Source organism: Poecile atricapillus, chromosome 1, assembly GCF_030490865.1.
Source record: "Poecile atricapillus isolate bPoeAtr1 chromosome 1, bPoeAtr1.hap1, whole genome shotgun sequence".
Classification (NCBI taxonomy): Eukaryota; Metazoa; Chordata; class Aves; order Passeriformes; family Paridae; genus Poecile; species Poecile atricapillus.
In genome coordinates, this window is record NC_081249.1 from 156,371,576 (window position 1) to 156,387,217 (window position 15,642).

Consider the following 15,642-nt stretch of genomic DNA (forward strand, 5'->3'; position numbering starts at 1 on the left):
AAGACTACTCAGTTCTTCTAGCTTTATCACATCTCATTGTCTGGATCAAGACCATCCTGAGTGGTGTCTCTGTGAATGACCACAGGGGAAAATATAATTTGTGCATGTTGATAAATTTTGATGGTCTTCTGAGATACTTCAGCATGTCCCACCTCATCTTCAGGGAAGAGGGCAATCATTTTTGTACAGCTTGTGCTCTTCATCACTCTTATAAATTTCAGCCCAAATCTGGCCAAGTTGTCTGTCAAGCTCAGAAGTCTTGCTAGAATCAAGTCACTTAAGTGTCTCACTAATTTTGTGTAATGAGGAAAGGAAGCGAGAAGCAGATGTAGAAAGACTGCAAAAGCAGTTGCAAAGCAAGGCAAAAAGGTGAGGAAGAGATGGTCTAAAGATCCGGGAGACCAGAACTGGGTAGAAGAGAAAGAACTAAGAGGCATGAAAAAGAACACAGCAAAAAAAGATTAAGTTTATGGCAAAACAGCAGCCAGTATCCAGTGAAGAATGCTCTTCAGAACATAGCTGGAACCATGCATGTTAGGTAAGCCTATTTCTCTCTGTTAAATAACAGTGAAACCCACTGGCAAAATTCCCAGTCTTTCCACTAGTGGAGACTGAGGCAGAGCTAAGAGAGCTTACCATTCCTACAAACCACTGTCCTATCAGTCTGCAGGAGGTGGTGGTTCTAGAGGCTGCAGTTTGCTTATGTATCCTGGGGCGATTGATCAGTTACAGAAATTCTGTTTTGCCCTATACTTTAAACCAAAAATGGAAGTAATTACACAAGGCAAATGTCACAAGAAAATAAAGTCAACAATTAAAAAACTAGGAAAAGGCAGGATTAGATTTTAATTTTGTCCCCTTGTGTGTATGCATGGGATGCTTTTTAATTGAACAATCATACTATTTTTTTCAGTAGACCCATTTCATTAAATGTAGGAAGTTGAGCTGTTCAGGTTTCTAGCAGTCCACACTGAATTTACCATCTCAAAGTGCTGAGTGTACCTTCACCCAAGCGTTTGACTTTAGGACAGTAGTTCAGAAATGTGTAAGGTTTCAGCCTCAGCCATTCCAATATATATTCTTTGGAAAATGTCACTAAGTTTTGAGGTTTTGCTCTGATTTGGAAAAAAAAAAAGGCCTAAGTTTGGACTGGAGAAAGGATAATGAGAAATTTCTCCAGCCCTGCCAGACACAAAGCCTTCACTTCTGTATTTCAGCTTCACTTCCAATCACAAATCACCAAGTGTGACTCAGATTGTTCTACAGTGACAGAAGCATCATCATTCTGACCTGTGAAGGGGCGGTACAGGGCCAAAAAGATTATTAGTTTCAATGTTTCTCACCAAGGAAGCAGCAGAAAAAAATACAATCTGTTGAACTCGATTTTTAATTGTGCAAGGCTGAAGGATCATTACCTCTACATTCCCCTGCTTCCCTGACTGGATAGTGGCAACCCCACTTACTTTGAGAGTGGGGCAGCAGAACTGTTCTGAATGCAGGCTTGAAAATACAGGAGTGATTGTTGGGATCAAAAAGCCTGATGCTTTTGTCACAAGGAATATACTATGATGAATGTAGAGGGGCCTCTTCTTTAGAAATTTACTGTAATAACGTACTAGTCATAGTAGGAAGAAAGGGAACAAAAGAAGAGAAAAAACTAACCCAAGACATGAGTACATTTTAAAGATCAGAATCTTAGCATCATGAGGTCAATATGCCCTTCAATATAATTGAGCTTATCATTGACAGTTCCCTCAACCTATTCTGGTGTCACAGAGATCTGGTTCACTCAATATCTGCATAGGATGAGTTACTCTATTTAGCAGAGTATTTGCAGTTACTCAATTTAACAGAAACAGCACAAGGTAAAAAAACACAGAAGCAATTGAATTGCATTCTGTGATTAAGTACAGGTAAATCTCAATTTCTTTAAATGTACACATTCGCTACACTAGTCAGGTTCCTACACATGGGAAGGTGGACTTGTCAGATATTTTGACAGGGCAAACTAAGCTTCTAGATAAAACAGCAGCTGCCACAATCACATTGTACTGAAGAGTAGTCACAATAAAAAAGGAAAGAGTTTTTGCTGATGTCTGAGCCTTTGATAAAACAAATCCATCTGAGAAAATACACTTTGTTACTAAATGGCATGTTCTCTGTTTGCTCTGATTCTCATAGCTCAAATGAAAAAAAAATGGCCAACAGGATCAAAACAACAACAACAAAATGGTAACACCTGCTGTAGCAGCCTCATAGTTCCTAAGATACTTCTTAGATGAAAAAATGTATAGAGTATTTTATAAAATTAAACATAATCAGAAGTTGTAATCATGGAGATTATGATCCAAGAAAATAATTAAGTCTATAACATCTAAAATGTGGATTTTTTTTGTCTTAGTATCTTCTGGTCAATTATTTTTTTATTAAAAGAAGTCCCACACATAAATGAAATATTTTGTATTTAAAAAATGTAACATATTCTTAGAAACTGGTTAGAAATTTTTAGATGACATGGACACGTCTGGCTGGGAGCCTGCAAGATTTTGTCTGAGTCATCTTGAGGGCGATGAATGCATGTGGATTCCCAGGCAGGACTCCAGCACCACTCCTGTGTGTAATCCTGGAACAGTTCAGTGCACTGTACCTCTTATAAGAAATTCACCTGTTGCTGGGGCCCTGGAAATTTAGGGGTATCTTATTTTTTTCAATAGCACCGCTGGTGAACTCTTCCTTGGGATTACAGTCCATCAGAAATTTGGGTCATCTGCAGCGACGTAGCTCACAGGTCTGTCTCTGCTAGAACTGGAAACCAGTGGTTTCCAGGCTAACCCCAAGCCCTAGGGTAACCCTTCTGGCAGGTGACGGCAGGGTTATTTTATACCCGCCTCAGGCTTTAGAATTTTGCCCTCTAGAGTCAGCTTGGAGGAAGATGGTTCGGTGTTGCTCCAGGCACTCTGTCCTGGAGTTGAGTATCAGAGTTCCTGGAGCCCTAGATGGAACAGGGATCAGGCTGCAAGAAGGACTGCCAGGGCATCCCCAGCTTCCCTTGGCTGAAATGCAAGCTCAGGGTCAGGCAGATGTGGGGCCAGGTTGATCAACTCTGATGCTGGGTCACACTGTGCTGTATGTCTGTCCTAGGAAGCTGCTGGCTGCTCCTGACACTGATGTCTCGGTCACTTCCACTGCACAATGCAAGGTCCAGAAGAATGAGGCTCCCAGGACAGGACATCGTATTTCGCGGTATGCAGACACACACATGTGCATGTGTGCAGATGTGAAACACATCACAAGCTCCTATTGATGAGATTCCTACAGAAAATTATTAACTTTGATAGAAAGGTTAAGTTAAAATCAAGTTTCTAAAAAATCATGACCTCATTTCAGATCATCCTAGAGAATACCATTTTTAAAAGAATACAGGAATTGCCACTGTAGAGAAGCGTTCTCTGATGCACCAAACTAGCACAGAAAAGCAGCCTTGCTTCACCCTGAAAGAATGAATTAGAGGAAGAAGGCAGAACAACTTGGTTTGGAATAAGACTTCTGAAAATGAATAAGCAGAACTTAATCAATTGCACTAGAATATAGAAGATATACTAGCCATACAAAAGTGTCTGGTGCTGAATGTTCACTAGGTACCTTGACAGGAAATGCAGCAAGGACTGGTATCCCTGGTTACTGTTTTTAATGTTTGTTTTTAACATTTCTAGCTACAGATTTTTCCTATTCAAATGTTTTCATACTTTATGCTACTTATTTTTATACTGCTTTAATTGAATTATTTACTTTTAATTTTATTTACCTTTGGTCTCAACTATTTCCACTAGCATAATTATACCACTTATTATACTTTGAAACTGCACCCCATTTCTAATTATTGTTTGTATATTAAAGGAGCCTCAATAGTTTAACATCTCTCAGTCATTCTTTCTGTAGTCCTACCATAATTCCTGTATCATTCAGGATTGATTTCTGTATATATTTTAAAATTGAGAAAAAAAATTTTCAGATAACAACTTGCCAAACTAGTCTTCCAATATTTATTTCACTTAGATTTACAGTTTTTTTCATGGAAGCACTTTGATTATCATTAAATAAGGTTTTTCTGAACAGGGGATTTCAAGTGTTACACATTCTTCTTCTCCATCTCTCCTAGGTTATCACTGCAGAATGTCTTACAACATCAATGAAAGACAGTACAGGGTACAAAACACACCACTGCCATCCAGTACTACTTGTTCATGCTGAGAAACAAAGGTCAACACAATAAAGTGTTACTCATTCAACAACTGTCTCTATCATTAGTTACCTTAATCCCAGAACCAGTGTTAGTGCTTCATGCAGACCTGAGGTTAGTAAAAGACTAAAACTTTTAGAAGATGTAGTGGTCATTTCTCAATCAGTGTGAAATTCTTTTTAGTGTGAACAAGGGCAACAAGGAAAGTTCGCATACAATTTGGTTACAAGCTTAGTGTTCTAGTAAAAGTAAGAGGAACAAAGGGTTTTTTTGGACACTTTGTCTTACCTTCAGATAAACAGAACTGATATTTAATGATCTAAAAAGAGGGGAAATAAAATAATGAAATAATCATAAGGAGTTCAAGAAATGTCAGAACAGGAAGGCCTTGAGTTACTAATTTCTTTTACTGATTTTCTTATTAGTAACAAAAAATGCAGTATCCTCTTATAAAACAGGTATTGTATTGGAAAGTAAGAATTACCTTAAAACCAACTTTGTGACTAATAACCTGGGAACAAAGTTAATATTGAGAGGCTCAGATTTTTTTTTACATTTACTTTAAATTCTAAACATGTAGCGAGCTTTGAGACTTTCTTATGAGGAAAATGCACTTAAAAATGTTTCTACCTTAACCAGCCTAGCATACCAATGTTTCCAAGCAGACTTTATACAGGGGATTGTGATAAAATTTGCTGCAAAAATACAGGGTCTGGTTGCTATATTAATGCATCTTGCCTGATCTTAATGGCAGACATTGACTCATGATGCCAGAAAACAGAATAAAGATTTAAAGTCAACTTTGCCCATGTTCTCAAGCATGTATGTTCGTTCCAATTAATGAAAACTCTTCATGATGTGCAAAGGTCTGAATTTTTAGCCTTTATAAGTAAGGATACTGCATTTCAAGTATGATTTTATAAGAATTGTTTGTTACTTCTTACCCGTCTCTGAGGGCAAATGGTGATAAGGTGCTGGACAGAAAACCTGAGCAGCAAAATCTTCAAATGTTGTAGGCTCTAGATGATGCTGAACAATTGTTTGCAGGTATCGTGCTCTCTCCTCATAACTGAGTTAGCCAAGAATTAAGGATGAATTTATATAATGTACTGTAACTGCTAAATATCAGTGCCTAGTAATTCAGAATTCTTGTTTTTTGTTAAACACATATAATGTATTTCAGTGACTGTACACACACACAAATTTTAGACAAATATAGTGAAATTTCAGTATTGGGAAAAACACCTTATCAATTATGTCATTAAAACAAGCAAGAATATCTGTAAAGAATCCACAGGACCCTTAAATATTGGTTAACAGGGTGTTGGCAGGGCACTGACAGTAAAATACTGTACTTCTTTTTTTCTGTGTTCTCCCCCTCTAATATTACTGACAAGAGACTGGTACTTTGAAGTGTTGTTGTTTTTGGAGAACCCTCTCCAGGCTTCTTGTTCCAGCAGGCCTGATTGTGCTGTTAGCACAGAGAGAGCGAGAAAAAGAGAGAATATTTCTGCTGTTCATGAAAGCAACTATGGAAATGGCTGTCAAAATGTAGAGCAGCAGGCAGCAACATACAATTATCAAGAAAAACTACCATGCTGACTTCATGTTGTATAGTTGCTGAACTGAGAAATCAGTTAACCTTTTCTCACACAACTTTCAGAGTCCTCCAGCTGGACTCAGTATGTTGAATGAGGGAAACCTTCTCCAGTTATCTTACACAAACACAGAACGATCAGAAATTTTCCCTGACATTTACACTTGTGCCCACTTTATTTCCCGTATTTTATTTGCAGACAGTGAGGTAATTTTCTCCTTACATAGTTCTGTTTTCCAAAAAAATACCCCAAACAAATCAGCATGCTGTGGAGGAATGCACTCAAAATAGTTTTTTCTAAAATTCTGGGGTCTGATTTCAGGTCTGCTGCTCTTTTTGGGGGAACCAGGGACAGTGAGGAAACAATCTTTCTGACTCAATTTTCCCACCTGTGAAATAGAGATAATACTCACACTGCACATATTTTTTAGCAATCCAAACATAAAAACTGTATTACATGTGATAAGCACTTTTAATTACTAGTGATAACATTTAAAATAAATAATTCAGTTATGATAAGCAATAAAACTCCCAACACCCAATGTAAGTTGGAAACAATAATCTTCATATTATCTTAGAAAACTACAGTTCTACAATGACAGAACTTTTCCTACTTAATTTTTTGGCCAATTTTAATTTTTCTGTACCATATTTACTGTAGATTTTACAGTCTAACTAAATATGAAAACATACAGAGAATATATTATCTAGAAACAAGTTTCAGTGAATAAAATTATTTCTATCATATTTCCTTAGGCCATAACTTGGTTACACAGTGAAACTGAGAAACAGTTTTCCCTCCAAAATCTGTGCTCTGAATTCTTTCTGAATCCAGAGACAGCTGAACCACAGCAGAAGCCTCAGTTTGGAGAAGCTATAATAGAAGCACTAGGACAAGAGAAAATATAAAAATCTCCAATTGTAACGATTCTTAGGTTGGGGGATAAACACAGTATTGAGCCTGAACAGAGGACAGTAATATAGCACAGTTTTTAAGAGGCTATGTATAAGTGGTAGAGGATGAAACTGATGGTTGAAGTCTAAATAATACTACGTATCTCACAACTTGTTGAAAAGCACTTTTTTTTCATTGGGGGAGATTCACAGCTGCTGAATTTTCTGCAGTTAATAGAGTCCTTTGATTCACAGCAGTGCCCCTTGCACAAAAAATACTGGCCTTTGTGTATTACCAGAAACTAATTTTCTATTTGGCTGAAAAGGGAAAAATGGGGTTATTGCTTCTCCCTCCTACAGAGCTTTTCATTATGCCTGATGCACTCAACTTCTAAGCTCTTCTGAGAAAAAAAAAATAACTGAAGAGGCAAGAGGTAGAAAAATGAGCTTGTTAGCACATTAGAAGTGAAGTATCTTGGTGGGCCCTAGAAATTCCCAGTGGTGTGTTAACTTATCACTCTATGCATGCTGGCACTGATAGTCTCCCAATTGATCACTCTCTTTTCGCACCAAAAGTGCTGCCAGGAAGCAAAGGCTGAAGGCCCACAGGAGAACAGGCTGCTATCAAAACAAGCTGTTTTTAAAAGTCTGCTTGAATGGGTAAAATGTTTCATGAAAAAGTAGGGTAGAGACACCTACTTGCTTTTAAAATGCTCTACTTTCAGAGGTCTCTAAAGGAAACCTTTTAGTTTATCCTCTTATATCCAAAGCTTATACACAAATAAGGAAAAAATGAAGGAAAGTTACTGCTTTGAACATGGCAAGGACAACTTTTTTTCTCTAGTCTTAGTCAAATCTCCTAACCAAATACAGAAGTCTCGAGATAGATGCTGACTGAGAACAATAATGATGTTTTTGTTACACAGTGAAGAGGACATGCTTATATCAGTTCTAGAAGTCTAATTCAAATGCACACTTAGTACACTCAGAGAAAAATAATTCAGCTAGCTGGGTTGCTGCTCATCCTAACAATCCACAAAATCATCTGCAGCTTGTTAAAAACATAAGCCACCTTAAAAAAAAAAATCTGAAGCAAACGCCAAGTCCAAAGCTTGCTCAACTTGGCACTAAGAAATTACACAGAAGAACTCTGTTTCTCTATTAGAGACTGCATAGATGAGATACTTTTATCTTCATTTATATTCTGAGAACATCCTAGTAATTTGAAACTCCAATTCTATATGCTTTCATGGCTGAGATAATCTAGTTCTACACTGTATTTGAATGCAACTGTCTGCAAGAGTGACCATAAACCCATGGTAGCTAATTTCTACATTACTTCTAATAGGCTAGACATTTATTTCTTTAAAACACTGCTCTCTAGGAAAGACTTATTAGCACTTACAGATTGAGTGGCACATACAAACTCAATGGCTAGTAATAATAGGGCAATGCAAGGTGTATTCTTACTTCGAGTGGATGTTGCCACTGGCATCAGCAATTAAGATGGAATGGGAAGGATGTACAGACAAACCAATGGAGAAACACTAGCACAGAGAGTGACAAAACACTTAAACAACAGTATTGTAGGCTTTTTGCTTCTGGAGAAGGTGCTAACAGGAACAAAACAGAATGAATAAAAATGTATGATATACATTAATTATGCAGGCACTCGCCCAAATGCGTCAGCTAAAAACTTGCAGATACATAACTGCAAAAAGCAAAACAAAAAAATCTAGTTACTTCTAGTTATTATACTTTTTCAGAAGAATCTGTTCTGAAAAGTAGAATCATCACCAGAAAAAAATCAGGAATCATATCTTTACAGGTCACTCAGGTTACAGTCACTCCAGCTAATATTTCATTTGCATTACGATTCCTTTTACTTACTCTCTAAATCTGTAATTCTTTCTATTAATAATTATCTGAAAAGATCTAGTATTTGAAAATACTGTACTTTCCATTATTAGACATGTTGATTTGCACTTGGGAATGAGCACTGAAAGCCTAGCTGTCAGATCACCAACTTATGCCCAATCTTTCTAAAAAAACGTCATTTCATGTCTTCACCTAATAGCTCTCCATCTCTGTTGATTGTTATCACTTCCAAGCTTTCTATTCCTATGGCAAAATACATCTTCCTCTTGCAGACTCCTCATGCATAATCTAAGCTAAGACTTCTAGCCATCTATCTGAACAAATTACCTAGGCTCTTACATCTCAGTAACTGCCATAGCCTTTTCTCTGGCCTAAATAAATGCATTTTAAATCCTTTTATAATCTACCCAGAGCACTGCAGAACCTACTTTCTGGACATACTACTTAGATGGTGCATTCTCTCAGACACTGCCCTCAGTCTGCCACTCCCTAGTGCAAATGCAGGCTACTAATTTGAACTTTATAGTCCATACCTATTCCATCCATTTTACCAAAACCACTCACCTCCAGTCAGTTAATGCAGCCACTCTCACTAATCTTGACATTTTTGGAAAGGCACTTTTGTACTTTCTTCTATGTGGCTTACGTGTAGCATCAGGAATCTCCAAGTGTCCACAAACTCTCCCTTTACTATGATTATTGATTTTTTTACATTTTACTGCGTTATTCTGACTATACATTTTCCTTCATTTTTTCTTCACACTTCTCAGTTTTACAACTGACTAAAATGCATTACAATAAATCTATCTAGTATTTTTTAGTTAAGGAGTGGAGGCATGATTACTACTACAGCCATTGATGGAATACCAATCCTAAAATGACATTAATCCTAGGCTGGAAAAAATTAAGGAAAAGAATGTTTTAAACATGGAATGAGATTTCTAAGACTTTATTTAAGGATATAGCACTTCACAACTATGTAACCTATCTATTACCAGAACAAATAAGTGTTAGATTCTCAAATGGGCTGGAGAAGAAATTCTACTGCCTGCTCCAAAAACCACTTGTGGAGAAATGCTTCCCAAGCACAGACTGGAATCCAGGGACTCTCCTCTCCCAAGGAAGTACCATAATGATTAGACTATATAGATGAGCATGTACATTTCCTGTGATTAAGAAGCAATCTTATGAAACAAAGAACAATTTCAGCAGTGTCGAAGTAAGACACTTTCATGAAAGCTTTATTCATAAATCTTCCGTCATACTGGCATATCTGTATATATGTGCAGTTTACATGTAGTATACCATGATGTAACTATATATTGGTTATAAAAACCTGTATATTGTATAAAAAACTGTATATTGGTATGTAGATGCTTTGGTTCAAGAGCTAGGAAAAAAAAGACAGGGTTTTAATGATTGCCTTGAAATACCTCTTAGAAAAAAAGCTAGAACATGCATTTCTAAATAGCAAGATGGATTTTTTTTCAGGTTAAATTACAAACTCCTCTCAGAAATACATGTACAGCTGCATCCCTGTCAGCTCCAACTGTTAGCAAAATCATCTAAGAAGTCAATATATATTGATATGATTGTGGAGAGTATGACTTTGTTAGCCAGGCATTTTGAAAATAATTTAAGACAAGCAGAAACTGAACTGCTGCTCCATCCTTATCTGGAAAATGAAAATCCTACACCTGGAAATACTTTCTTGTAGGATCAATGGATACTTGCAAGAGGTTTTTAATTGCACATATACACAATTTACATAAAAGATATTAACAATATTTTAAGAAAAGCCATATAAGAAGGAACTCTATTGTTTACTACATTTTCCCCCTCAGCAAATTTAGAAGTACACATCATTTTTTATAGGAAAAAACCCCAAATCTGTAGTATTGTCAACATACAAAAATGCTCCTAGGATATTAGGGCCCAAAGTGAAAAACAGTGAAGCACAGTGAAGAGCATATGTCGGTAGGAGATTTTAAGTTTTTTGCTTTCTGGCCTGAAAAGGCATGCAAACCCCACAGAATTACCTGATACAGTTTGAGGTACTTCAAATGATGAAACAATTGATTTTATTTAGCACATTTTTCCTAGAAAATTTCAATTCCTTACATCAAAGTTTGAAAGGAGAATGGCTTCCCCTATAAAGATAACAAGTACAGGTTAGGATCAAGGTTTTAAGCTGAAAGGAAAACAGTCCCAGCAGAATTTCACTTCTACAGGAAGAAAAGAAAACCCACACACATCACAGAAATGGAATTTTTTTTCTGGGAAATCTCACTCTAAAAGAAGAGACTGTGCAGTGGTTGTCAAACCAGCTGAACTCATACTGAGTCACAGCAATTTGTAGTCTTTGTTGGCTCTTAGAGTTAAGGATGCAAGTCGGGCTGCTATTGATCCAGTGCTGGAAGCCCTGCAAGTAGCAGTATTTTGTATGTAGGTGGGTGATCAGTATCAACTGAGAGGAATAGTTAAAGTTCTCTTATATTCTGAAAAGTGACTCTGTAGAAGTGGTATCACGGTGTTCCTTATTTATTGCATTTCAGTAATTTCCACATCTAGTTTGCACAGTATACAAATAAAGAGTTTCTTTTTCTTCCAGCTGTATCTTCTGTTTACTCAAGTCACCTTGCTATCTCAAAGTCAGTCTGGGTTCTTTTGTGTCTCTTAAATACTGTCAATATTGAAAATGGCACATAAATATTTAGCTAGGTGCATCTGTTTTTTTTACAGCTACGCTGTGAATGAAAGGAGCTTCTGCACATACAACTGGACTTAGACACAACACAAATGATTCATAAGGCAGAATTCTGTTCATTCTCCTCATATCTCATGTGAGTTATTTAGGTGAAAGAGAAGAAAAAAATTACTATGCTTGACACTATCAAGCAGGTGAAAGAATTAAAAATTTTATAGTCTTTTAAGGGGATTTTTTCCTACTGAACTACTTTTTCAAGACAGCTCTTCTGCAATAAAATGTAACAATATATTTTCTTACTCATAAAAATAGAACATAAACCTCAGAGAAATGAAAAATGCATTGCATACAAAAACTTGTGTGCTGCATTTGGTGAAAACATTTAAAAACTGCTGAAGGGGCTCTATTTTATCCAAAATCAATAATTTTAATAAGTAATGTATATGTTACAATCTACTAATTAATGTAGCTATCTCACTAATAAAATGAGAATTTATATGAAAAAAAAAGTAACAGACCAAGACTGTAGAATTAACCAAGCTTAAAATGTATTATCTAACATATTCGATTACATTATTTTTCAACTCAAGCTGTAACTGCAAAGGGCTGATTGAAGCAATTTCTGAGGTATATTTCTTCATTAAGAAAATAAGGGAATGTATAATAGATAAATTTATACAAACTAATTCCATCATTCCAGATAAAAAATTTGTTTCCAAAACATAGTTGCATCATTCTTTGAATAAATATAATGAAAACTACTTCCAAGTTTTTATACTACTAAACAGTTAAAGAAATCTGTGATAAATTGTTATCAGGCACTTTTTGCTACTTGGAGGAGTTTTTTAAATTTAAGATTGCTTATCTTACAGTTAAAGGAGATAATTTACATTACATCTACTCCATAGAATAGATATAATGTTTATATGCTTATATGATTAGAAGTCCTGCAAGGTAGGCTAGATAAAGTTGCAGCCATTGAGTGTTTCCAAGTAAATGGTATTGTTTTCTGCCTATTTTACTAACACACTACATACTGAAAGGCGTTGACTTTATCTGAACTTATGTAAGAATCTCAATTTTTACAGTGTGGGCGGTTTCAAAATTGCTAAATTACTGCAAGAAATTCTAATTGATGCTTACATTTTCATTAAAAAGCTCAACACATTTAAGATTCTGCAAAACTGTCCTTCTAGGAAAATCCTTGATGCATTGTTTACTTTTATGTTGTTCCACAAAAATCTTACAGCTCGCTAAATTCATCAGCGGTTTATAACGTCTTCTAGGAAGAACAAACCGTGCTTCATCAGTGCAGACAAAGCTGGGCTTTAATCCATTTCTATAACCATATTGCCAAGTCTGTATTGTTTACATTGCGTCTCAATTAGGAGACAGGCAGGACACCTGGTACTTCTTTATCTAAGTCCCACGGGCTGCCAGATGACTCAAAATCCATAACAGGTGCTAAGGCAGTGTGAGTGGAGCACCATTAACACAAGCTGCAATTGGATAAAATTTGGACTACGCTTAACCACTTAAAACACTCAATTATGAAATGAAAAATGTAACCGCTCTTCACCAAGGTCCTTTACAGAAGGTTTATAAAAATATATAGAATTAAAATGCAACTGAACGGAACTTAAAATAAATTTTAATTTCAGCATATTCTTTAGAATATATATGATATAAAAACGAATTATATATAAAAAAAGTTGGGGTTCTTTTTTTAAGACAATCGTATAAAAACTACTGAATTAATTCTAATTCTGTTCATCTGTTTAGGCAGCAAAAATGACAAAAATTATGCTCAGACTTCTAGGAATTTCAAAATTAAGGGAAAAAAGATCTGAATTAAGACTATTTATCAAATTTTTCAACTCTGTAGAACCCAGAAGTTATTTTATTTTAAGGACTTTAGCAAACAGGAGCACCTTATGGAAGGATTTAAAAACCAACAAAGGTTCAAGTGAAAACCTGTATGATAAAAGATACTCCTCTGCACCAAAAAATCCCACTGCAAAAGTCTTTTCAGCACTTTTTCATCAAAGGTGACTGAACTACGTATTAAGCTTAGACCCTGACAGAACAAACTGCATGAGAGAAAAAATGAGTATCAGAAATTTTACAGTGGACAATTACTTAAGAACTATCTGTATCTAAATGTGCAGTAATCCAATTAAATTTCTATTTAATATTATAATTATCAAGAACACAATATAGTGATTTTATTACCAGAGTAAGCAGCTACAAAGTACAGTAAACTGTCATTTAAGACAGTGTCAGAGTATCTATGATAAACAGCACATTGGCTTAAACTAATGCACTATATGCCTCCAGGGAACGACAGGCTCAGAGACTGGGTTTTAACATCAGAATCTATCCATTAATCTTGACTTAAATATAATCTACTCTGCAGTAAGAGGAAGAATGGGCATTCAATGAATTATCTGTTTGAAATATAGCAGGAGCATACTAATACAAACATATAGCAGAAAGTATCGGTTTCTGTACCATTTATAGTGTATTGTTGGTTCTACAAACCCTGAACTGCATTTTAGCACGAAGCTAAAAAGTTGGATCAAATGGCTAGCAGCATGGGAAGGATGAATACCTCAGCACTATAACTTTGGCTGGGTGGTTAGAAGAATAATGACAGTACTTAAAAATACTGCACTCATCCATGTTTTAGTAACAGGCGATGGACATGAAAACAAAACAGTGATGAAAACAGTGCTGAAGCCCATATGCAGGCAGAATTCCCACTCCAACTTAGAGGGAAGATTTGTCTTACTAATGTATCCAAGATGAGAATCAACGACTCTATAAGGTATGTTGTGCTAATTGTTTTGAAGCCCATTAGAGCTGCCACTGCTTCAGGCTCTCTCTGCAGCAAGGGAGCGCCGCTCCTGCAGTCAGACGGAAGCGCGCACCTGGCTGCTGTGGGTTTGCAGGAGGCAGCAGGGGAGGCGCAGGGCCACCGGCCACGGGACTGAGGCTTATTAAAGCTGTTGTACCAAACACACCAATGAAAGATGGCAAGGTGTGGGCTGAAGTGATGACTGCAACAAATGTGGAACACTACAGGCCACAGGGGAACTGCAACCCCACAAACTAACTCCTGATGTTGGGAGAGGGAGTCATCCTTATTCTGACATCCTGCCTTACATCAGTGTTAACTCAAGTAATTAAGGTTGATAGGTGTAAAGAATACAGAAGCAGAACTAGTTCTCTACTCTCTGGTATTAGCATGAATTAAGCTTAAGCTCACTGTTTCCATAAATTCAAGTATTTAAATTTCTACTTTAAATACCTTCTCTGCATATATAGACATATTAATTGATGAGAAAAACTGCAAATACCTTTTTCATGAAGAAATCACTCCAAACTGCAAAATTACACAAATAAAATTATATTAATATTAAATACTGTCCAGTAAAAAGACTGCACACACAGGTATGTGTTCATTTGTCATTCTACACTACCAGCAACAAAGGAAACTTCTCTAATGAGAAATTCTGTCATTAATTCAAATCTGCACTTTAATGAACTTTACAACTACCTTTTAAAATTTTTTAGTTGATGAGAATGTTTTCTCTTTACCTTGTGTTGCTGCAGTACCAGTAGCAGATAATCTACTTAAAAGCCTCTTTGGAGAGCAGTAAAGTCAATTTTAAGAATGATTTTAAAATCTCAAAGCCAGGTTTCTATGTAAATGAAGAAAACAAATATGAATTTTCAGTTATTTCCCTCTTTTTATATTTTGAACAGCAATTAGCAAAGCAGCCCCTTCACCCTCCTCCCTAAAGCTGTCAAGCTGTTGAGAGCAGTCTGCAGCACTACAATGATGCTATTGTGAACACAGCCTGGGCTTCCTTCCCACAGAGAGTTAAGTGGGCAGTTCCTGCTGCCCATGATTGGTGTCCAGTGAAACAATACTTAAGAGCCAGGTTTTATCAGTTCCACGCCAAAGAAGTGAAGCCAGGGAACCCAAGCCTTCATATCATGCTGAACCATATGCCAACCCTGCTGGCCCCTAAGGTTTATCACTAGGAATCAGGATCCATCATGTCCCCTGTGAAATTTCACTTCACATACCTTCTGTGAAATGCATGGCTTTGCTGAAAACTGACCTTTTTCCACAATTGGCATGAACAGATGGATGGTAACTATGGTTTAGCAAGCTGAAACTAAACCATTTCCTAATAGGATGCATTCTTCTGTGTTTGGGAGGAGAAGCATTCAGAAGGAGATAGATGTATTTGTGATCCACAGATTTATTCAGGTGCAGTTAATCGGCAATTAAACTATTTTCTCAATGTCTAGAAA

General features: G+C 36.4%; 1 protein-coding gene across 5 annotated transcripts in view; it reads right to left on the reverse strand.

Moving 5' to 3' along the window:
• The window catches only part of RALGAPA1 (Ral GTPase activating protein catalytic subunit alpha 1), a 131,264-nt gene that overhangs the window by 7,468 nt on the left and 108,154 nt on the right, over positions 1–15,642 (reverse strand). For 4 of the 5 annotated variants that reach the window (XM_058864628.1, XM_058864605.1, XM_058864620.1 and 1 more), the window contains one exon: positions 5,185–5,309. In XM_058864628.1, coding sequence (XP_058720611.1) covers positions 5,185–5,309 — 125 coding nt within the window. Of the gene's footprint in view, positions 1–4,528; positions 4,560–5,184; positions 5,310–15,642 lie in introns of those variants that run through there. The other variant, XM_058864611.1, reaches the window with a different exon arrangement.